The sequence below is a fragment of the Schistocerca piceifrons genome, chromosome 5, assembly GCF_021461385.2.
Source record: "Schistocerca piceifrons isolate TAMUIC-IGC-003096 chromosome 5, iqSchPice1.1, whole genome shotgun sequence".
Classification (NCBI taxonomy): Eukaryota; Metazoa; Arthropoda; class Insecta; order Orthoptera; family Acrididae; genus Schistocerca; species Schistocerca piceifrons.
Genome location: NC_060142.1, coordinates 191,702,167 through 191,727,650, shown reverse-complemented (window position 1 = coordinate 191,727,650; position 25,484 = coordinate 191,702,167). Strand labels below are relative to the sequence as shown.

Sequence of the window (25,484 nt, the reverse complement as noted above, 5' to 3'; positions counted from 1 at the left end):
ATTATTGTATGAAGGACATTCAGATTACTGAGACAGTTAAATTCGCATCACCTGACATCACTAACCTCTACACAAACATATGTCAAAGAAACAATAGAAATTATTAAGAACAACTTGCTTAAGCACAAAAAAAGCTTGACTTTAACCGAAATGTATAACTTGACTGATTTGTTAACATTAGCACAATCACATAAGCTTTTCTTTTAATGACAAAATGTACCACCACATCTCCTCCTAAACAACTGGACTGATTTCAACCAGACATGGCACACAACCCCTTTCTGTCAGACTGTGCAGGTAAGAACCACCTACATATCATAAATCAGGAAACATAATGTCATAAACACTAAGGTGTGTCAAAAACTGTCACATTATGCATGACATACAAAGTTATTACTTCCTTGCTACCGACTCTAACCGCAACATATTTCGCAGATAGTATCCACATACACTGCTCAATGCACCTAGAAAATTATATCATGGTACTCATGGTACTACTCACAGCTCTGGAGATATGAGTCATAACACTGAGATGTATGAACAAATGCCACATCATGAATGACATTTGAATATGTTTATTCTTTACCACTAAGATACTCCTAAAGTCAAGTCAATTTATAGAAATCTTTGACACCTGGCAGCATTTCTGACAGCTTTCAACTGTGAAGCACAAATGGCTGTAGGCAAAACTGGTAGCCATTTACGGAGCAATGAAGAGGCGCTGCCATAGCGACATTTATGAAATATGTTGTAGACACAGAAAGCAGCTGTGCAGAAAATCCAGGATGGAATGTAACAATATTCTGAGAAGGAAAGTTGCTACTCACCATATAGCAGAGATGCTGAGTTGCAGATAGGCAAAACAAAAAAGTAAAATCTTTTTGTTGTGCCTATCTGCAACTCAGCATCTCAGCTATATGGTGAGTAGCAACTTCCCTTCTTAGAATATTGTTACAAAACCTCCTACCATCTAGAAAAGCACAAACAGATTCATATAGAGCAATCCTCAACAGGATACACAAAATCCCTTTAGAAATAGATGGCCAATCTGATGAACTAAATACTATTAAAGTATAACTGTGTAGGCTCTCATGGCCAGAGTCAGTTCACATAAAAGTTTATTGAATATCCTACTGCACTATAATGAGTAGTAGACCCAGAAGAGGACCACTGAAACTATGGCCAAAATGTTGGTTTCTCCAGTATAGTTTATTGCATTATGACACAATACAACACTCAGAAATATTTTATGTCCACCATTAAATTGCTTACAACAATGGCCACAATCCAAAATTAATAGATGATCTAAACAGTAAAATTGTCCCCATAGCCAACCACAAAGACAAGCAAACACTAAATAACACCACATCACAGCTAACAGAAAACATTGTGAGCCTGCCTTTTTTTTTTTTTTTTTAAGGAAAACTGTCATATAAAGTAGCAAACCTTTTCTGAAGAACAATGTCGGAATCAGCTTTTTCACAAATAACAAAATAAAGGACAAAGCCATCCATACTATTAAAAATAACAGCAAGCCATACCTTCAATCAGGAATATACACAATTAAATCCATTTAACCTGTAATATTGTGTGGTTTAATTACTTATTGTGCATAACACTGTTCACTGTGTAAAGTGTAAGATACAAGGGATTGTATCTTCACCTATAATGTTTGGTTACCTAAGAACGAGTGTCTCTTCATTCAAGATGCTAGTCAGTTGTTTCCTGAAGATGGCCTAATAAGCCAAAAATAAAGTTTAAAATAAACAGAAACGAGTAGAACAAAAATAGTGTACTTGTTATTCAATGTTAAACAATTAAATGCAATTGATGTTTGAAGATATATATTGGCAAAACAAGAAGAAATTCCAATATACATTTTTGGGAACACATGGATACTCTTCATTCAAAAAACTTAAGCAAACCCACATTTGCCTTACATGTAGCTCAAGATGAACATCAAGTGACATACACAGCTCACAACCTAATACCCCACCCGGCCACAAAAGGGAAAAGAATGAACTTACTGGAAGACATTGAAATTTATTCTCAGAAATGTGCATCCTCTAATGACATCCTAAATGACCAAACAGTTACCCTATAACCTGTATCTAAGGAAATCCATAATTTACTTTCACAATCACATAATAAGTGCAATCATAAACAAGAATAAAAGCAATGATAAATAAAAGACCATATGTTTCTGCTGTCACATCAAATGTGAGCCCTTGTAATGCATACAGTGATTCCACATCACATACGACAGTTGCTTCATCTTTATTCTTCGTAAATGTCACTCCAGCTGTGAGTAACATATCTAACATTATTTATTTCATGTAAAACGTAACATAATATTTTTGTAATATTCAATATACTTTAATTAAACAGTCACTACTGCACTTATTAAATAACTCTAAAAAGCACTCAGTACATTTATGCTAAGCAATTTCAATTTTTAGTTGTACAGAAGTTTAAAATAGAAACAGTATTTTCAGAATCTATAAGTACAATGTAACTTTGGCCATAGACACAATTATCTGATGTAAACAAAGATGTCGGTCAGTAACATGGCAGATATTGTACTGCTTTTGTGCAACATACAAATGGAAAAGTGTTTTTGCCACAAGCAGAAATGTTAAAATTGAAAAAAACCACAAACAAGTTTATCTAACAAGTAATGTATCGTAAATATGAGGGCAAGTCAATTATTATCCACAAAGTAGTTATAAAATTTTATTGTAATCAAATAGGAAACTTACAAGAACATGATTTTTCAACACAGTCTCCTTGTGTTTCAACACACTTGGTCCATTGTTGTACAAGCCAGGAATGCACCGCTTCTTTCACTGCTTCATCCAAGGCAAGTCAACGGTCCCTTAAGGGGGGTAGGAAGTCAAACGGGATGACTTGGAGCAGGAGAGGCCCCACAGGACATTTTAATTTCCACTGTCTACACTTTTACCAACAAATTTATAAAACTTTGTCAGCATGACCAGGAAGGATTCAGGATTCACACTCATAGCAGTGGAAGTTCACACATGAGAAAATAATTATTTTTTGTTTTTTTACATGTGAAATTTCATCATTTTTTCAGTTACTGGTGGCAGAATTTGTTGCTATAGGTACACTTTTCTTCATAAGTAGGAGAGACTCTTCGATGAATTTTGCACAGCATACAAACCATACTTACAGGTGTATGAAACTCTAGAATTTATTTCATTTATGAAAAAATGAATAAGCTGTTACATTTTAAACTTCATGTTTAGAACAAACTCAAATTTTATAGTTAATTATCTCAATTTTTACAACAGTTTTTAATGGAAAATTCTAGAGTTTCATACAGTTGTAACTATGGTTTGTATGCTAAGCAAAATTCATCGAAGAATCTCTCCTAGTTATGAAGAAAAGTGTACCTATAGGAACAAATGCAGCCAATAATAAGTGAAAAACTGATGAAATTTCAGATATAAAAAAAAATATTTTGTTGAGTTTTTGAACTTCCACTGCTAATCCTGAATCCTTCCTGGTCACGCTGCAAAAGTTTTATACATTTGTAAAAGTATAGGCAGTGCAAGTTAAAGTGTCCTGTAATGCCTAACCTGCTCCAAGTCGTCCCGTTTGACGTCCTACCCCTTAATGCCTGTTTGAGTGGACCAAACAAGTGATAGCCAGAAGGGGCAAGATGGGGACTATATGGAGAATGATCTAGTACTTCAACTTTTGAGTTTCTTGAGCATTTCAGCAGTGTGGGCAGCAGTATATAGACAGGCATTGTCATGCAACAACACAACACTTTTTGACAGCAATCCTCGGCATTTGCTTTAAACTGCAGGCTTTAGCCTGGCAGTAAGCATCTCACTGTTACATACACTGTTTACTGTTGTGCCCCTTTCCCCATAATGTTCCCATAGTGGACCTTGTGCATCTCAAAAACCATAAGCATCAGTTTTCCTGCGGGCGGTTGGGTCTTGAACTTTTTCTTGCGTAGCAAATTTGGATGTTTCCATTCCATACTCTGCCATTTACTCTCCGGCTCATAATTGCGGATACATGTTTCATCACTAGTAATGATCCTGTCTAAGAAGCTGTCCCCTTCGTTACCATAGCGATCCAAATGTTTTTTGCAGATGTCCAAGTGCATCTGTTTATGCAACTGTGTGAGTTGTTTTGGGCCCATCTTGCACGAACTTTTTGAAACCCAAGTCTGTTTTGGATGATTTCGTAGGCAGAACCATGACTAATTTGCAGCCGATGTACCACATCATCAATAGTTAATTGCCTGTCATTTCATGTGAATGCTCAATTGTTTCTTCATTTGTGGCAGTAAACAGTCATCCGGCTCCTTCATCGTGAGTAACACTTATGCGACCATTTTGGAAGTTTTCAATTCATTTGTAGACACTCTGTTGTGGCAAAACACTGTTCCTGTACTGTACTGAAAGTCTTTGATGAATTTTGGCCCCTGATATGCCTTCCGACCACAAAATTCAGATCACTGAACATTGCTCTTCTTTGGTGCAAATAGACAGCAGAGCAGCCATGATTAACAGCATGGCAGCGATAATGAAACTAACCTAGTAGCTTGGAAATTGCAAAGATATAACAACAAATAAACAAAGCATGCATCATCACCACAAAACGACAGTACTACCAAAATAAACAAAAATATAACTAAATTGAGGATAATAATGACTTACCCTCGTATACAACTCACAAAGTATATTAGCTAAACAAATTTGCTCTTTTGTGCAGGCTAGCTGCAGCATCCAAATTGCAGTCAGTGTTCTAATGGTGTACTAATTTAAGACTGAAATATGGATTACACCAATTGAAATTGGGTAAGAGGCCAAAATCCTTATTGGTATAAACAAAAATACATAAAAAAGTGGCTGTTTGCTGTATCTCTGAAAATGCTATAATCCAAGCCACAGATCTCAACCAATAAATTGGATAAATCATTGTTGACCTTCATGAATCAGCATCCCAGTTTGAAATAGTATAGTGCACCATCCAGGAAATGCATGTACCACGCCAATGGCAAGTCATGTCATGGCAGAACAGTAGAGATCTAGATAACTGTCAAAAATGTCTTTAGTCAAATGTACAGACATATAGCGTCTGTGTGTCATCCCTTGCAGATATGGACATGGATGTTAATTGTTTGATTCCAGTGCTTATGAAACTGTTTATTGAAGTGCAAGTAATGGACAAAGTGCTCAGACTAGAAGTGGACACGGGTGCAGCTGTGGCACTGCTGAACTCACAAACTTACGTAGACTTGGGATCTCTGGCATTATCGCCAGTTGCTCAATGTTTCGTGAGTTACATCAAGCACCATAACCTAACTTTGGGGTAATTTAAGGCTCTCATTGAGTATAAATTGTAGTTCATTCCTTCAATTTGCTGTGCTGGTCAGTACTGTCAACTCCTTCACCATCAGTGTCCACCGCACCTCCACTGTACACTGCCAGTGCAGTTCTACCACGTCAGGATGCTAACAGTGCTCTTATTGCTGGTCCTCCCTTATAGTACTTTGCAGAGAGGGGTGGGGGAGGGGGGGAGGCAGGGGGAGTGGGCTCTGCACGTGTCTATGGCTACACCAGTTCTGCCCCTATTCACCAGTTTTAGCCCAGAATCTCCTTCTGGTGCCACCATCATCACCTGCAGCGCCCACCACTGATGCCATGGATGTGTCATCTGTCACTCCAACACATGCATCAGAGGAATGCCCTTTCTCAAAGAGGGGAGGGGTGCAATAGCCCTATACACCTACACACCCCACATTCCTACCTGCATACACGCCATGGCACCAGGCCACTGGCACACTACACTCAAATACTCTGCAAACAGTATCTCCATGGACCAGCTGCCAGAGACTGCCCACAACTTGTGCACATGGCATCACACCCGCCATGATGTCTGCCGGAGCTCTCTTCTATATAAGAACAGTGCAGTAGGTACCGATCCTCAGATTATGTTCTGCTGCTTATTGTGCTGTATCTGTGTTTGTTGTTTACTTAATTGTCGATAAATAAGCCCTTGCTCTTTGTGGCTGCACTATTGTGTGTATCTAGCATCACAACAGAAAACACACACATTTACACAAGAACAAAACACGCACAAATGACCACTGTCTTTGGCCTGTCTTTGGTCTTTGGCCTCTTGCCTGATGAGAGCACCAGCACAGTGGTGGGAGTAAGGAGGAGGCATGGAGCAGGAAGGAGGGCAAAGGGCGGAATGGGGGATGATGTAGTGCTGCTTGTGTGAGCATGCAGGAATGTGGTGGGGACAGGGTAGGGCTGCTGGGTGCTGTCATGATATCTGAGGGTGGTTTTAGGTTGAGTCTGACTGATAGGGTGGCAAAAAAGTGTTTCACTGTAGGGACCGGGAGAAGGAGAGAAATCTTTAACAAGTCCAGTATGATTGAAGTTGAGAGTGGGATTAAAGATAAGGCTTTTGGAAGGGAGTGTTATCTCTGTGGGACTAAGGCTTTTGGAGGAAAGGTTTGTGGCTGTTTTGGGTCTCTTTATGTTCTGCATTCTGTATGGTGGTGAGAGGGTCCTCCATAGTGGAGGATAAAAAAATATGCAAAACAATGTAAAATACATAAAAGTGTGGGAAAAACTCATAAAAATGCATAGAAATATGCAGAAAAAACTTTGTGGACAGAATGGATGAAGGGGGAGGGGGGGGGGGGTGAAACCTTAGGGAATAGGGCCAGTAGTGAAAGGCGTAAACAAACTAAGAACTCCTTTCCATTGCCCCATAACAACCCCCTGTTAACATTCCAGAATTTCTTAAGCTTAAACCTTGCCTCACCATCATTCCCCAAATCCCTGAAAATGGAAACCAACCTTACCACTGCAGAAATAACCGCAATCCACAACCTAAAAACTGATATCAACCTTATAATCTTATCTGCCAACAAAGGCTCCATCACCATGGTTTCGAACTGCAGCTATTACCTGGTGGAAGAACTTTGCCAGCTGTCAAATTCATCCACCTACAAACCCTGTCACAGTGGCCAGAAACTAACAAAAGGATCTCCTCTCCCTCCTCAAATCATTAGCTCCACCCAAGAACCTCTCCCCATGGTCTACCTCATTCCTCAATCGGCAACACTACCCACACTCCTACCTTCTACGTACTTCGTAAAGTCCATAAACCTAACCATCCAGTATGCCCCATTGTGTCTGGTTACTGCCCCCACTGAGAGAATCTCTACTCTCATGGAACAACATCTTTAGCCTATTACCTGTAACCTACCTTACTATACAAAAGACGCCAGCCATTTCCTCCATCTGCTCTCCACAGTTACTGTTCCTTTACCACATGGCCCCCTGCTCAGCACTGTTGATCCCACCTACTCTACACACATCCCCAATGCCCATGGCCTTGCTGCTACTGAACACTAGTTTCCCTACGCCCAACTGACTCCACACCTATAACCTCCTTCATGGTCACTCTGACCAACTATATTCTCACCCACAATTACTCCTCCTTTGATGGCATCACATACAACAAATCAAATCTACGGTACAGCAGTGGGCACCAGCTTGGCACCATCTTATGGTAACCTATTCATGGGCCATTTAGAGCATGACAGTTATGAGGCTGCTAGGCGAGCATGAGTGCTCATGCTCGCTTGCTGCATGGGCAGTAAGTGCTCAGGGTAAAATGGAATGGTCAGACGTCACTATGTAGTGCAGGAAAAGTGCAAACTGTGTGCTTTCTTCACAGAAATGGCTGCTTGTTTAGTTCACCATACCCTTAGATGTAACTATATACACTTAATGACACAGTGCTTAAAGTGGAGAGTAGCTCTATTTAAATTGATAAAAAGTAGCATTGTGGCCAAATTATGAACTTCAAAGAGAAGGTCAGACACAGTAACTTCAATTTACAAGTTATCAATGCAGGATGCCTAGTCACAGCTAGAATTTATACACGTATAGTGTCACAGGGAGCTGCATGATAAATTTCATAATAAGTCTTGTAGATTCACATAAATTTTTTTGTCAAAACCAATTACCATGAATACATAAGTCTGCAGCTACTCCACAGTAAAAAGAACAAAGACTGTCCCCAGAAGCTCACTCACAGACTGCAACTTCACAGGCTATCTTCAAATTAGCAGTGCTTAGAAAGTGGCATCAGACATAGATACTTTAGTAAAACGCAAAATTAGTAGAACAGATTGACATCCAGTATTTTTATGTTTAATGTGTGAATAACATAGTCACAAAATACATGTTGATGTCAGTTTAAACTTCGTCCAAAACATTCTTAAGAATTACCTGGTTCTGTACGTAGCTGCCCCGTATTCTTTGCCTCATCAACTGAAAGAAATGTAAGTTTCATTTCGCTGTGATATCTCATCAATGCAACCATCTTAGGAAATAAATCCATCACGAAAGCTTTAATTAGCCACCATGAAGTGATACATCTCTGTAGAACTAACAATAGTAACTACAGAATAGACTCATTGGCAATAGTTTCTCACTCTGAACTGCCTTGTTCTGATTCCTTCTTGCGCCCCTCCCCTCCCCTCCCCCCCCCCTTCTCTTCCCCCACAATTACTCAATGTCAGCCAGCCGATTGCTCACTGCTTAAAGGTATGAACATGAGCCAGCTGGCACAAGCAGAGCAATGAACAGGCCTGATCTAGAGGAATCCTTCATAAGCACCCAGAATCCCAAACCCCTCACCTGGTCAAGATTCATTTACAACATCTTTGTGATACGGACCGAAGGCGAAGACGCCTTATCCACATTCCATCAGAACCTGAATACTTTCTCCCCCATTCATTCACTTTATATGGTCCTCCTCAACCCAAAATGGCACCTTCCTCGATGTTGACCTCCACCTCAAGGATGGTTACTTCAGTACCTCTGTCCATATAAAACCTACCAACCACCAGCAATACCTCCGCATCAACAGCTGTCTCCCATTCCATACCAAGAAGTTCCTGCCACACAACCAATCCCCCCATCATCATCACATCCACAGTGATGAGCAGTCCCCCCATCCAAGTATATCAGGTGTCTCTCTACGGTCTTCGCAGACAAAAATTACCCACCTAACCTAGCAAAGAAACAGATCTCCCATGCCTTACCTCTCCAGTCACCCACCACCTCCCACATACTCATCATCCAGCCACAAAGGAGTGCTCCCCTCATGACTCAGTATCACCCAGGACTGCAGTAACTGAATTATCAATAGGGTTTTGACTACCTCTCGTTTTGTCCTGAAATTAGGAATAGCCTACACATTATCTTTGCCATCCCTCCCACAATGGTCTACTGGCACCCACCAAACCTACACAATATGCTTGCCCATCCATACTCCACCTCTGCCTCAATTCCTTCTTCATGGTTCATATCCCTGAATATATACCTAAACGCAACATCTGTCCCATACATCCTCCCACCACCACCAAAATCCCCACCACCACCAACTCCACCACCACCACCACCACCACCACAGTCATCTCCTATCCCATCAACGGCAGGGCTACCTGTGAAAGCAGTCATGGGATCTACAAACTAAGCTACAACCACTGTGCTGCTTTCTGTGTGTGCACAATGACTAACAAACTGTCTGTCCATATGAATAGCCATTGACAAACTGTGTCCAAGAGACAGCTGGACCATCCAGTTGCAGAATATGCTGCCATCCACACATTGCTTCATTTCAACAATTGCTTCACAGCATGCACTATTAGGATACCTCCTATCAATAACAACTTTTCTGAATTGCGCAAGTGAGACCTCTCCCTGCAATACAGCCTTTGTTTCCATAATTCCCCTGGCCTCTACCTTTTCTAGTCCCAGTCCTCCACTTACCTATCCCCTTCCCTGCCCCTGCTCCATCACAACACAGCCTTCTATTCCACCAATGCACCCACAGTTCTTTTCCCCTTCTTTACTTCTCTCCTTCTCCACTCCCCTTTCCCCCCACCCACCAAACCTAGCGCCCTAACCTGTTTCCACCACACCTCTGCATGCTCCCGCAAGCAGCATTACAGCTTCCCTCACCCCTCTCTGCTATCATCCCCTCCACATCCCATCCCATATCTCATCCTAATACCTAACATTTGATTGCTGTTCCAATCAGGCACAGTTACAACTCAGAGCAGCCAGAGACTGTGGCCATGTGGGTCTGAGTTGTGCTTGTGGGAATGTGTCCGTTTTCTACTTCTGAAGAAGGTCTTTTGGCCAAAAGCTAAAATGTACAGTCTTATTCCGGTACCGCGCGCCGCGGAATTGAATTCCCACCAGACATCATGGACATCGAAGACCCATAGAGGTCTCTGCACCATCGCGCCATAAGCTGTGGCAGTGCGCGCCTCCAAGCCCGCATTTAGAGTCAGGGCACCACAGTAGAACACGTAGTTTCAGTGGCCAATAGCGGTGTCCCTGATAGAGTACTTATGCGCCTGCCTGTCGCTCAGCCTGCCAGTCTAACCTTGTGTACATCTCAGTACATATCGCCTCGCATTAGACACCGTATTTACTTCTGTGTTTTCTTTACGAGTGTACGTGGTAGTCTTGTTTGGTTTTCTTGACTTTGCTGTATTCTTGTTGTTGTCGTAATGTCCTTCGTTGGTCATGTCCATCCTCTCCTGTTGTGTTGTTGTTCGTGGGCCGCTCTGCGGGTCCCGCCATGTTTCAGTCACTTCAACCCCGCGACTGTTCCGATCGCCGTTACAACACTTGTCATTGTGCCTGTCTGCAACTCAACATCTCCTCTACATGGTGAATAGCAGTCAATCATTTTCAAAATTTTGTTACCATTCCATCCTGGACTTTCCATCGTTTGCTTTTGACAATGTCGACTGGACTACACATTTTAAAATTTTGAAAGTAGCAGAGATAAAATACAGTGAGTGAAAAGTTATTTACAAATTGTACAGAAACCAGACTGTAGTTATAAGAGTCAAATAAACGTGAAAGAGAAGCAGTATTTGAGAAGGAGTGAGACAAGGTTATAGCCTATCCCCCACGTTATTCAATCTGGACACTGAACAAGCTGTAAATGAAATTATAGAAAAATTTTAAGTAGGAATTAAAGTTCAGGGAGAAAATGTAAATCAGGAAACAAGACACTAAAGTAGTAGACAAGTTTTGCTACCTGGTCAGCAAAATAACTGATAATGACCGGTTGTAAAATGCAGACTGAAAATAGCACAAAATTCCTTCTGAAAAAGAGAAATTATTAACATCTAATATACATTTAAATATTAGGAAATCTTTTCTGAAGGTGGATTCTAGTCCCTGTACACTCCATCAGACAGTGCTTCTCTCTCCCCACCCGCACATTACTATCGCTTCCCCTTCCCTGCCCCATCGAGACTGCTGCTTCCATCCCATGTGATAGTTGCATTCTGCTGGAGTCGGCAGTCGTGTGCGTGAGGTGTGCTTGCGTGTGTGAATGAATGGTGTGTGTTTCTTTTTTTCTGACACAGGCTGTGGCCAAAACCACCAAATGGAAACATCACTGGTTTCGAGTTATTACCAAGTTATCATCAGGCAAACCATATAAAAACAAACAAAATGCAACTCATAAGTGACTAAGAAACTAAACAGCAAACCAAAATAACTTCTATATACAACTATACGTACTTGAATACATTATATGGTAACCCATCAACTGAACAGACTCAAGACAGGCACTCACATATCTGTGCTCTGATTGTCATAACTGAAAGCTACAGTTAACTACATAATGGTATGAAATTGCTAAATCTTAAATTACAAATATAAGGTTAAAAATACGTACAATATAAAAAAAACGCTGTAAAGGTAAGTCTTCTGATGTCAAAGCTAGCGAAAAAATCACTTAACTACTGGTGTAGATGAGTTAGACGTGAACTAGAAGCGGAATAGATTATGTATGCTTGCAGAGGCGATCTGTGGTTGGCAAGCTGGTCACTGACAGGCAAGCTCTATAAACCAACTGATAAATAAAGTTAAGTGTAAACTGCACAAAAGGAAACACTACAAAGGTAAAGCCAAAATACAGGAAGAAGAGACACTGTAAAAGATCAGAAAATATTTTGAAACATGCTTTGTTACATAAATTGCTTAATTCATTTAACAACTGCTGTTGTTCCTTTTTTAATTACTTAAAGTTTCAAGCTCTTCAAATGTATCAAATTAATCCACTGGGAATATAATGACAGATATCAAGTTGTTGATCTATGCAACCTACTTTATATCTACCTTTTTTTTTTCCCAAAGCCATAATGTTCCCAGCTGACTGTTGGATGATTAAAATCTTCTCCAATGATGACAATATGACTAGGGAATGCACAAGCAATCTTGCGTGTCCTCTAAAGTTTTCAGGGTCAATCTTAAAGATATGCTAAAATCCAGAGCCAGGATTATTACGTATCTTGTTCTGTTTTTCTAAAGACATCACAGTACTGGCCCCCATCACAGAACTGATGACAACCTCTGGATCAAATAGCTCCCTTACTTCTGTACCATCAGCTTTAAGAGGTTTCACTAGATGAATTCCCCTGTCCTGATGGAGGCAGAAGAACTGTCAATGTTTACTTGTGAGTGGCAGTAAGCAGTATGGGTCAGTGCTCTTGCGGAGCTAGACTACAGTGGACATATTCTAGCACTCATGCTGAGAGTTGTCATGTGCTCAGTCATTAGCTGCCCACACCAGCTGTGTGCTGAGTTATTGTCATTCACATATCCCCCAGGGCACAGGTGCTATGCTTCTCACACTTCTATTTGCACACCGAGTTAGTCCCATTCACAGTGTTCTTTTCCCCAGTTGTTACCGAGTCTGCGATCGAGTCAAGTAGTGGTCTAGTCATGCCTTCTGCAGTTACTAAACCCTTGTACGAATGAAACAATGTTGTGTCTTGCCCACAGGGACTGAACCCAAGAACAGTGGAGTAATTTCCTGTTTATGAATGAGTCGTGTATTACCCTGGAGAGTGAGGAATGTGAAGACTATGGTCCACAAGGCTGATATGTTGAAATGGTTGTTTTGCAAATAGATGTGGGATCCAACTGATGGTTGACAATGTCTGATCACAAGGGGCTATCCTGGTGGACAAATGCCTGAAATATGAGGACACTATAGTGCCCAGTTCACTTCCTAGACTTAAGCTGATTGAACATGAATGGGATGCACTAAGCTAACGGATTAAGGCCCTAATAGTACCATCACAGACTACTGGTGACTGCCACTGGGCAGCTGTTCTTTTGTGGGCCATCCAAAATTGTAGGACATGATAATCTTCAGCAAAATTCTGACAATTTTTCAGGCAAAGAATGTGAAATGTGGACACTATAATGAATAAACATAGTGTGCAGGAGTGATTAAAACACTGACAAAGAATATGGTATAAAATATCAAACCCTGAAGAAAAAAAAGTTAGATACAGCAAAACGAATCATACACAATGGTCATGACTGAAGGACTGCAGCTGAATTGCGTTTTTCCTTAGATGTCGCAAAGTCTTAAACTGGAAGAATAAATGGCTGTGGTCAATGTTACAAAGTCTGACTGAAAAACATTATCTAATAATACATGAAAATTTCTTCCTACTGTTCAAACCTGTTTATTGTATTCTATAGATGTTACCATGCCCACACTTCTTCCCAGCCCTTTCAGCACAACAAATTATTTCCTTAATTTTACACTACATTTTAAAATGCAAATCTTGTGAATACTTACTTCCAGCCTCTTGAAAAAGTTGCTCATCTTTGTGAGTATCAAATATTCCATTAATTTCCCACATTGCATTGCTTGCTCTGGCAAAAGGAAAACTACAAATTCAGAGACAAGATCAGGGTAGTTGTGCAGAACAGAAGACACCTTCCTGTACAAGTCAGGAACAGTAGCTATTTTGCTTCCAAAATCATTTAGAACTTCCAAAAACAGTTGATAAGTATCGCTATCCTTCCCTTCCAATGTCTCTTTCACCTTCAGGAAATAGGCCTGTGCAAAACCTGTTTTGCAAATGAAATGTACATATCATCAAATACATTTCTATCTGCACATAGTTATTCATGTAGCAATATCCTGAGAATAACTACAGCAAGCACCCTAAGGGATGAATTACTTCAGGTATGCTCTGTGAAGGCAAGACAAAAGGAAGGGATGAAATCAAAGCAATTTAGACATGGAGCACCAACTGAATGAGACCATGATAAATGAGTTGTCAATCAACCAGGGTCCATCAATGAAGGCATTCATCTTAAATGAATTAGAGACAGTAGAGACAACTTAAATCAAACTATTATTAATAAAACATCAAAGTAAATATTGATAATGTAAATGATTATTGTTAAAGAATACCAATTTTCATCTGCAAATGGTGCTTTACAAAAATGTAGATCGAACCAATGGCTTAATGGGTACAAGCTCAATTGACACAAATAACACAGAATAATTATTGCATTAAATGGAAAATTCAATCACAGAAATTGATAAAAACACAGACAAAAAGGTTAGTCTGGACTTACATTCAGCAGACACAATTCCTAGTACTGCTGGCACAAACACTTGAGAAGAAAATAATAATACTAGCTTTCAGAATTAAACACTCTTTCAGCAAAATAGAAAGAGGGACTGACAAAGGAAGGTTGGATTAGGGGAGAGAGGGCAAGTCACTCAGATTCTAGGCTGAGAGATACATGCTCATTGCAAGGGCACAATGGTGAAAAAATTGTCTACATCTACATCTACATCTACATTTATACTCCGCAAGCCACCCAACGGTGTGTGGCGGAGGGCACTTTACGTGCCACTGTCATTACCTCCCTTTCCTGTTCCAGTAGCGAAAGCCTCCGTGCGCGCTCTAATCTCTCTAATTTTACATTCGTGATCTCCTCGGGAGGTATAAGTAGGGGGAAGCAATATATTCGATACCTCATCCAGAAACGCACCCTCTCGAAACCTGGCGAGCAATCTACACCGCGATGCAGAGCGCCTCTCTTGCAGAGTCTGCCACTTGAGTTTATTAAACATCTCCGTAACGCTATCACGGTTACCAAATAACCCTGTGACGAAACGCGCCGCTCTTCTTTGGATCTTCTCTATCTCCTCCGTCAGACCGATCTGGTACGGATCCCACACTGATGAGCAATACTCAAGTATAGGTCGAACGAGTGTTTTGTAAGCCACCTCCTTTGTTGATGGACTACATTTTCTAAGCACTCTCCCAATGAATCTCAACCTGGTACCCGCCTTACCAACAATTAATTTTATATGATCATTCCACTTCAAATCGTTCCGCACGCATACTCCCAGATATTTTACAGAAGTAACTGCTACCAGTGTTTGTTCCGCTATCATATAATCATACAATAAAGGATCCCTCTTTCTATGTATTCGCAATACATTACACTTGTCTATATTAAGGGTCAGTTGCCACTCCCTGCACCAAGTGCCTATCCGCTGCAGATCTTCCAGCATTTCGCTACAATTTTCTAATGCTGCAACTCCTCTGTATACTACAGCATCATCCGCGAAAAGCCGCATGGAACTTCCAACACTATCTACTAGGTCATTTATATATATTGTGAAAAGCAATGGTCCCATAACACTCCCCTGTGGCACGCCAGAGGTTACTTTAACGTCTGTAGACGTCTCTCCATTGATAACAACATGCTGTGTTCTGTTTGCTAAAAACTCTTCAATCCAGCCACACAGCTGGTCTGATATTCCGTAGGCTCTTACTTTGTTTATCAGGCGACAGTGCGGAACTGTATCGAACGCCTTCCGGAAGTCAAGAAAAATAGCATCTACCTGGGAGCCTGTATCTAATATTTTCTGGGTCTCATGAACAAATAAAGCGAGTTGGGTCTCACACGATCGCTGTTTCCGGAATCCATGTTGATTCCTACATAGTAGATTCTGGGTTTCCAAAAACGACATGATACTCGAGCAAAAAACATGTTCTAAAATTCTACAACAGATCGACGTCAGAGATATAGGTCTATAGTTTTGCGCATCTGCTCGACGACCCTTCTTGAAGACTGGGACTATTTGTGCTCTTTTCCAATCATTTGGAACCCTCCGTTCCTCTAGAGACTTGCGGTACACGGCTGTTAGAAGGGGGGCAAGTTCTTTCGCGTACTCTGTGTAGAATCGAATTGGTATCCCGTCAGGTCCAGTGGACTTTCCTCTATTGAGTGATTCCAGTTGCTTTTCTATTCCTTGGACACTTATTTCGATGTCAGCCATTTTTTCGTTTGTGCGAGGATTTAGAGAAGGAACTGCAGTGCGGTCTTCCTCTGTGAAACAGCTTTGGAAAAAGGTGTTTAGTATTTCAGCTTTACGCGTGTCATCCTCTGTTTCAATGCCATCATCATCCCATAGTGTCTGGATATGCTGTTTCGAGCCACTTACTGATCTAACGTAAGACCAGAACTTCCTAGGATTTTCTGTCAAGTCGGTACACAGAATTTTACTTTCGAATTCACTGAACGCTTCACGCATAGCCCTCCTTACGCTAACTTTGACATCGTTTAGCTTCTGTTTGTCTGAGAGGTTTTGGCTGCATTTAAACTTGGAGTGAAGCTCTCTTTGCTTTCGCAGTAGTTTCCTAACTTTGTTGTTGTACCATGGTGGGTTTTTCCCGTCCCTCACAGTTTTACTCGGCACGTACCTGTCTAAAACGCATTTTACGATTGCCTTGAACTTTTTCCATAAACACTCAACATTGTCAGTGTCGGAACAGAAATTTTCGTTTTGATCTGTTAGGTAGTCTGAAATCTGCCTTCTATTACTCTTGCTAAACAGATAAACCTTCCTCCCTTTTTTTATATTCCTATTAACTTCCATATTCAGGGATGCTGCAACGGCCTTATGATCACTGATTCCCTGTTCTGTACATACAGAGTCGAAAAGTTCGGGTCTGTTTGTTATCATTAGGTCCAAGATATTATCTCCACGAGTCGGTTCTCTGTTTAATTGCTCGAGGTAATTTTCGGATAGTGCACCCAGTATAATGTCACTCGATGCTCTGTCCCTACCACCCGTCCTAAACATCTGAGTGTCCCAGTCTATATCTGGTAAATTGAAATCTCCACCTAAGACTATAACATGCTGAGAAAATTTATGTGAGATGTATTCCAAATTTTCTCTCAGTTGTTCTGCCACTAATGCTGCTGAGTCAGGAGGTCGGTAAAAGGAGCCAATTATTAACCTAGTTCGGTTGTTGAGTGTAACCTCCACCCATAATAATTCACAGGAACTATCCACTTCTACTTCACTACAGGATAAACTACTACTAACAGCGACGAACACTCCACCACCGGCTGCATGCAATCTATCCTTTCTAAACACCGTCTGTACCTTTGTAAAAATTTCGGCAGAATTTATCTCTGGCTTAAGCCAGCTTTCTGTGCCTATAACGATTTCAGCTTCGGTGCTTTCTATCAGCGCTTGAAGTTCTGATACTTTACCAACGCAGCTTCGACAGTTGACAATTACAATACCGATTGCTGCTTGGTCCCCGCATGTCCTGACTTTGCCCTGCACCCGTTGAGGCTGTTGCCCTTTCTGTACTTGCCCAAGGCCATCTAACCTAAAAAACCGCCCAGCCCACGCCACACAACCCCCGCTACCCGTGCAGCCGCTTGTTGCGTGTAGTGGACTCCTGACCTATCCAGCGGAACCCGAAACCCCACCACCCTATGGCGCAAGTCGAGGAATCTGCAGCCCACACGGTCGCAGAACCGTCTCAGCCTCTGATTCAGACCCTCCACTCGGCTCTGTACCAAAGGTCCGCAGTCAGTCCTGTCGACGATGCTGCAGATGGTGAGCTCTGCTTTCATCCCGCTAGCGAGACTGGCAGTCTTCACCAAATCAGATAGCCGCCGGAAGCCAGAGAGGATTTCCTCCAATCCATAGCGACACACATCATTGGTGCCGACATGAGCGACCACCTGCAAATGGGTGCACCCTGTACCCTTCATTGCATCCGGAAGGACCCTTTCCACATCTGGAATGACTCCCCCCGGTATGCACACGGAGTGCACATTGGTTTTCTTCCCCTCTCTTGCTGCCATTTCCCTGAGGGGCCCCATTACGCGCCTGACGTTGGAGCTCCCAACTACCAGTAAGCCCACCCTCTGCGACTGCCCGGATCTTGCAGACTGAGGGGCAACCTCTGGAACAGGACAAGCAGCCATGTCAGGCCGAAGATCAGTATCAGCCTGAGACAGAGCCTGAAACCGGTTCGTCAGACAAACTGGAGAGGCTTTCCGTTCAGCCCTCCGGAATGTCTTTCGCCCCCTGCCACACCTTGAGACGACCTCCCACTCTACCACAGGTGAGGGATCAGCCTCAATGCGGGCAGTATCCCGAGCAACCACAGTCGTAGTCCGATCAGGGGGTGCGTGGGACGAGCTGGCCGTCCCCGACAAACCCCCATCCGGACCCCCACAGTTATGCCCATTGGCAACAGCCTCAAGCTGTGTGACCGAAGCCAACACTGCCTGAAGCTGGGAGCGAAGAGATGCCAACTCAGCCTGCATCCGAACACAGCAGTTGCAGTCCCTATCCATGCTAAAAACTGTTTTGCAAAGAACGTCTGAACTAATCTACAGAGAGCGCAAACAAATCAACAAAATTTAAACGGTTATTAAAATACAAGATTGCCTAGTAAATGCAGTAATGCTGCTACTTGCGCACTGCTGACACTGCTCGGCGGCGGAAGGAGACTACGCGAATTTACACTATTCAGGTACTAAAACGCAATGCTACACTCTCAAATACTATAATACGCCCTAAATTTATGAATTAAACAACGCAAGTACCAAAAACACGCAAAGAAATTAAGAATTAAACTATATAACAAATGAGTGAGCTAGAAGTATACGACTTGCTGCTCAGCTGCTTATCCAACGGCGGCTGGGAGCACACTGACTGTGACCAACCGACACTGCCGTTCAAAACAAAAACAGAAGACTAACGACTACGCGAATTTACACTGTTCAGGTACTAAAACGCGATGCTACAACTCTCAAATACTATAATACGCCCGAAATTTATGAATTAAACAATGCAAGTACCAAAAACACGCAAAGAAATTAAGAATTAAACTATATAACAAATGAGTGAGCTAGGAGTATACGACTTGCTGCTCAGCTGCTTATCCAACGGCGGCAGGGAGCACACTGACTGTGACCAACCGACACTGCCGTTCAAAACAAAAACAGAAGACTAGCGACTACGCGAATTTACACTGTTCAGGTACTAAAGCGCGATGCTACAACTCTGAAATACTATAATACGCCAGAAATTTATGAATTAAACAATGCAAGTACCAAAAACACGCAAAGAAATTAAGAATTAAACTATATAACAAATGAGTGAGCTAGGAGTATACGACTTGCTGCTCAGCTGCTTATCCAACGGCGGCAGGGAGCACTGTCAAGAGAGGACGTGAAAGGTGGTATGTTGGTAAGCAATGTGCCAACTTCGGTACAGAGATAATAGAAATGATAGACATAAAGCATTAAAAGACAGAGACAAATGAGAGAAATGAAAAGTGGAAAGAAAATAAAATTACTCTCCAGTGGGTACTCCAACTACAAATAGCATTGTCTTGTACCAGTCCATCTTTGTTTTACAATTGTAAGCCCCTACCTATTCCTTCATCACTGTTCCAGCTAACACAGTTGTTAAGTTGTCTTGTGCTATATCCAGGAGAGCAGCAGTAATATAAAATAAACAGCAAGCTATACGAAAAATTATGATCCATGCAAGAAAATAACCCAGATACTGAGCTAGCAGTACAATCCCACAAGAAGGCAGTTGTCTATGAGATCATTAGTAACCAAATTAAGCGTTTGGCAGGGATCCGATGTAACTACACTGTTTAATGCTCTGAGGGGATCATTACTGTGGAGTAACACTTGTATGCAACAACAGAGTGATACAATGAAAGTTTATTTTATTACTGTTAAATTAGTAAGTGGTTTACCTCACAAAGTTCATTTTATTGTTGTTGAATTAAACTGCGATTAAACTCTGATTTTGCTCAGTATGTTTGCCTTGGTAACACAAACACAGATATTCTTTACATGTGTACAAAGTATGCAATGCATACACTTGTGTTAAGAAAATTGGCACACCTATTTGAGAGTTAAGGAATAAAAAGAGAAAAGTAGATAGTGGGACAGAGAAGAAAAGAAGAGAGAAGGTAGAGTGGAAAAAGGAGGGGAAAAATGAAAATAAAGGTAAAAGAGTAAATAAATAAGAAAATAATACAGTAAATGTTGAAAGTTTACCATAAAGGTCGAAGGGGGCTTTTCGTTACTGGAAAGCACAGGATTGTGGAGGGATGGAGTGTACATTCAATAGCAAGCTTCCATGCCCAGAGTTTAAGGAAATTAATGAGGAATGAGAGAATACAAATGGCCCACATTGTAAAGCACTCTTTCAGGTCTCTTGGGTCACCCTGCCGAATCTGCTCAGCAAATGGCAGACTGTTATCTTGGGTCCAGTTATGCTTTCGTGCTACATAATAAGCCAGGCAGTGAACATACCAGTTTGTGAAAATATCGTTAGTTTCAAATGTTTTGCTGCTACTAATGTAGAATTTACCTGTGGTGGGGCTGGAATCAATGGTAGTGAGTGTGTACGCATGCAGACTTTACAGTGGGAGCTACTTCAGGGTTAGAAACCTAAGGGTAGAGGTAATGTTCAGGGAAAATCACAATTTTACAAGAATGTCGAGGATGTTAGGAGGCCAATGGGAGGTGACAGTGGGCAGTGGGGAATCGATATCAAGGACTGATGATCTCATTTCTAAACCACATTTCAGGAAGCTATAGTCCTGGAGGACTAATCTATTGAGACATTCAAGACTCTGACAGAAACTGTTGACAAAGAAGGTGCTTAAAACTTTTCTGAGAGTGGGAGTTATGTTGGTTGGAGGGCCAGAGGGGGAGACTGACTGCGAAATTTATTTATGGATGCATTCAGTGGGGAAGTTGTGGCAGACAAAGGCCTGGGAGAGGTTATTCAGAGATATGTAGAGGGATTTGGCATTGGGGCAGATATCTTTACTACTAATAGACAGACTATAGGGAAGGGGGTGTTTGACATGGAAGGGATAACAGCTGGCAAAGTGGAGAATTGTAGCTTACTGATTGGTTTGATGTTGATTGACTTTTGGATGCAACTGGATGGTGATCAATGCTCAAAAAAGTGACTTCAATTTTGGAGAATTAACATGTAAATTTAAGTTGGGAAAAGAAATTAAGCTGTTGCAGGAAATGAAGGAATTGTTCTTCACCATGAATCCACATCACAAATGGACTGCCAATGAAACTCTACCAAACTATGGTGGCACAGATGCTGAGTGCTGAGGAATACCTCTTCAATGTAGTCAATGAGAATGTTGATGTAAGATGAGGTATCATGGCTTCCATAGATGTCTCCCTCATTTGTTTGTAGGTATGGCCCTCAATGGTGAAAAAGTTACCATATTTACTCGAATGTAAGCCGCACTTTTTTTCCGGTTTTTGTAATCCAAAAAACCGCCTGCGGCTTAGAATTGAGTGCAAAGTAAGCGGAAGTTCTGAAAAATTTTGGTAGGTGCCATCACAACTAAGTTCCGCCGTCGAATATATGTAGCGCTACACAGGCACAAAGATAAATACTGGCGCCAAAACCTCTGCGTCAGTAAATAAATTAAAAAAAAAAATGTGGAAAATGAGCTTTTTTCTCCGCCCCGAGTTTTGACCACTGCATTTTCATACATTATCCAACGAAGTAAATACACATTCCGTATTGTTCATCTCCGAATGTAGCAGCATTTCAATGTACTACGAAAATCCGACTGGCAAGACTGGGATGTTTGTCAATATGGCCAACTGTATGTTCTGAATTTTTTCCTACCTGTGAGAAGAGATGGTTGCTATTAGGGACTTGTATGTATTGTGAATCACATGCAGTATTCTCTGCACCATAAGAATAATACGAATATAAACATTTTGCCATGTATTGTTTCGTGTTTGCTTCTATCTCATTTAAATCCTGTCTACCTAATAAACTACGAAACTTGAGTGAGACAACAGCAAACGCGGAAGAATATAAATATCATGTCATGTTTATATTCGTATTATTCTTATGCCTAATAGTGGTACAGTCAGAAATGAAGCACAGCAATTGACTAGATTTTTAAATCTAAGATGACTCTAATTTCTGTGCAGAATGTAATGTACTAAAGAGGCATCTGCAAATATTTTCAAACGGAGAAAAATTTTCGCTAAACTCTCATTCAGAACATCTTCTATTATACGCAGTCCATTATTTGGTTATTGTTGATCATTATCGAAGACAGCAGCAGTGTAAGTAACAACAAATAGCAGTATCTTCCCATTGTTTCACTAATGAGACGATTCCTCTCTTTTGTTTTTTAATTGTAAGCAGCGGTATTAATGCATTTCAGCTTAGAGTGACATAAACACCTAAAACAAAGAGAACGGCACTTAACAGATCAAAGAAAAATAAGCAATCAGTTCAAACCAGACGAAGCACGTGAAAAAGGACGGGTACCCGTATAAATATGGACGGAGCGCCTGACGCATAGCAATGACTACCTAGTAAAGCTTAACTGCTAAGCTTACGACTCAAACCAAACTACTGTAGCTGCATCGTCATTCATTCGACCTAAATTGTGCCTCATATTACAAGTGACCAACTTTGTTTCGATTTGGAGGTGCGGCCTAAAACTTTTCTCTCCCCTTGAATTTCGAGTCTCAAATTTCAGGTGCGGCTTAGATTTGGGAAAATTTTTTTTCCTTGATTTCGAGTCTCATTTTTCAAGTGCAGCTTAGATTCGAGTGCGGCTTAGATTCGAGTAAATACGGTATGAGTAAGGATGAAGATGGCTAATGTAACAATGAAAGAGGGAGACTTTCAAGTAGGTGTTGAGACAGGTACTGCTCAATGGTTAATAGGTTTTGTGTACCTGGTATGTTGGTGCAGAACAAGGGTCACATTCACTGTTACAAACGGTACCAACTATCCCATGGGACATCTCAAATCCATTTTCACTCTTCACCCAACTGAAACCTTCCTTGTCACAACAGATAGTACTAGGAACTGCACCCCTAAAGGTAGGTAGTAGCTGATCTTTTTGTTTCTTTGTAATTTTAACATGATAATTATTCAGTTATTAAACTACCTCATTAATTTAATTATTTTTTTAATTAGGTGTCTTCAGTTCTAACTAAAACACATTACAAATTCTGATGCAGTACTTTTATTACACTCAGTATTAGGACTAATTTTGTCTCAAAAAGCAATTGCAATCTGACAAAAGAAATAGATTGTAGAAGAGGAAACATAGTTTTTTGTTTCTAAGTATACACAAATGGCAAAACTATATCTCTATACAAAATTACTGATTTCTGATATAATACTATAGGTGCTGAATGAGATGCAATTGGCTGTCAAAAGGGCAATATGTGAAGCCTTCAATGACTACCACAGCAGATTCTTATCAAAAGACCTCACAAAACCCAAAGATAATCTGGTCATACATAAAATCAGTTAGTAACGCAGCAGTTAGTGGAAAATCTTGTCATACATAAAATCAGTTAGGAACAGAGAAGTTAGTAACGCAGCAGTTAGTGGAAAATCTTGTCATACATAAAATCAGTTAGGAACAGAAAAGTTAGTGTTCGAATGCTCACAGATGACATAAGAACTGAAAGAGTAAAAGCAGAAATCACAAAGTTTCAAATGTTCCTTTACAAATGGAGACTCAGGAATACTATCCCAGTTTAATTCTCACACTTCCGCAGAGATGAGTGGTATGGAGATTGAAACTTCCTGGCAGATTAAAATTGTGTGCCAATCCGAGACTCAAACTGGGGACCTTTGCCTATCGCGGGCAAGTGCTCTTCCAACTGAGCTATCAAACATGACTCATGCCCCATCTTCAGAATTATACTTCCGCCACTACCTCATCTCCTACCTTCCAAACTTCACAGGAGTTCTCCTGCAAAACTTGCAGGACCAACGCTACCACAAGAAAGAATATTGTGGAGACATGGCTCAGCCACAGCCTGGGGCATGTTTCCAGAATGAAATTTTCACTCTGCAGCAGAGTGTGCACTGTTCTGACACTTCCTGGCAAAATCGAGTCTCGGCCTGCCACACAGTTTAAATATGCCAGGAAGTTTCAAATCAGAGCACAATCCACTGCAGAGTGAAAATTTCATTCTGCTATGAAGGTTACTTTCAGCGACATTGAGAAATAGCTGGAATCACTAAAACTGAACAAGGTCTCGTGGTCTAACAGAATCCTTGTCAAATTCTTAACAGAATTTGCAGCTGAATTAGTCCCTCTCTTAACCATAATATATCGTACATACCTCAAAGAGGTACGTAGCAGAAATGATCGGCAAAACTATTGCCCAATAGCAATGACTTCCATGTGTTGTAGAGCCTTAGAAAATATTCTGTGTGAAAGCATAATGAGTTATCTCAATGCTGACCAGCACAGATTTGATAAACTTCAGCCATGTGAAACCCAACTAATTCACACAAGACATCCTGAAAGCACTGGTCCTGGCAATTTCCATGACTTCCACTAGTATCTGACGAAAGGATCACATCAACACATATCAGCTAAAACGTGTTCATATGGGGTAGCAAAGGAAATTTCTGCCTGGACCAAGGATTTCTCGGTAGGGAAGGCGCAGCCTGTTATGCTGGATGGGGAGCCATTGACAGAAGTAGAAGTAATTCTGTCACATTCCAGGAAAGAGTGTTGGAATCCCTGATGTTTAAGCTGTATGTTAATGACCTGGACCCCCATGAACCATGGACCTTGCCATTGGTGGGGAGGCTAGCGTGCCTCAGTGATACAGATGGCCGTACCATAGGTGCAACCACAACGGAGGGGTATCTGTTGAGGGGCCAGACAAACGTGTGGTTCCTGAAGAGGGGCAGCAGCCTTTTCAGTAGTTGCAGGGGCAACAGTCTGGATGATTGACTGATCTGGCCTTGTAACACTAACCAGAACAGCCTTGCTGTGCTGGTACTGCGAACGGCTGAAAGCAAGAGGAAACTACAGCTGTAATTTTTCCCGAGGACATGCAGCTTTACTGTATGGTTAAATGATGATGGCGTCCTCTTGGGTAAAATATTCCGGAGGTAAAATAGTCCCCCATTCGGATCTCCGGGCGAGGACTACTCAAGAGGACGTCGTTATCAGGAGAAAGAAAACTGGTGTTCTACGGACCGGAGCGTGGAATGTCAGATCTCTTAATCGGGCAGGTAGGTTAGAAAATTTAAAAAGGGAAATGGATAGGTTAAAGTTAGATATAGTGGGAAAAAGTGAAGTTCGGTGGTAGGAGGAACAAGACTTTTGGTCAGGTGAATACAGGGTTATAAATACAAAATCAAATAGGGGTAATGCAGGAGTAGGTTTAATAATGAATAGGAAAATAGGAGTGCAGTTAAGCTACTATAAACAGCATAGT

General features: G+C 41.3%; 1 protein-coding gene across 2 annotated transcripts in view; it reads right to left on the bottom strand.

The window, feature by feature from the left end:
• The window catches only part of LOC124798418, a 141,838-nt gene that overhangs the window by 30,946 nt on the left and 85,408 nt on the right, over window positions 1-25,484 (bottom strand). The window contains exon 5 of one of the 2 annotated variants that reach the window (XM_047261816.1): window positions 13,702-13,976. The exons of the other annotated variant lie outside the window; for it this stretch is intronic. Coding sequence (XP_047117772.1) covers window positions 13,702-13,976 — 275 coding nt within the window. The remainder of the gene's footprint in view (window positions 1-13,701; window positions 13,977-25,484) is intronic. 2 annotated transcript variants of the gene reach the window in all.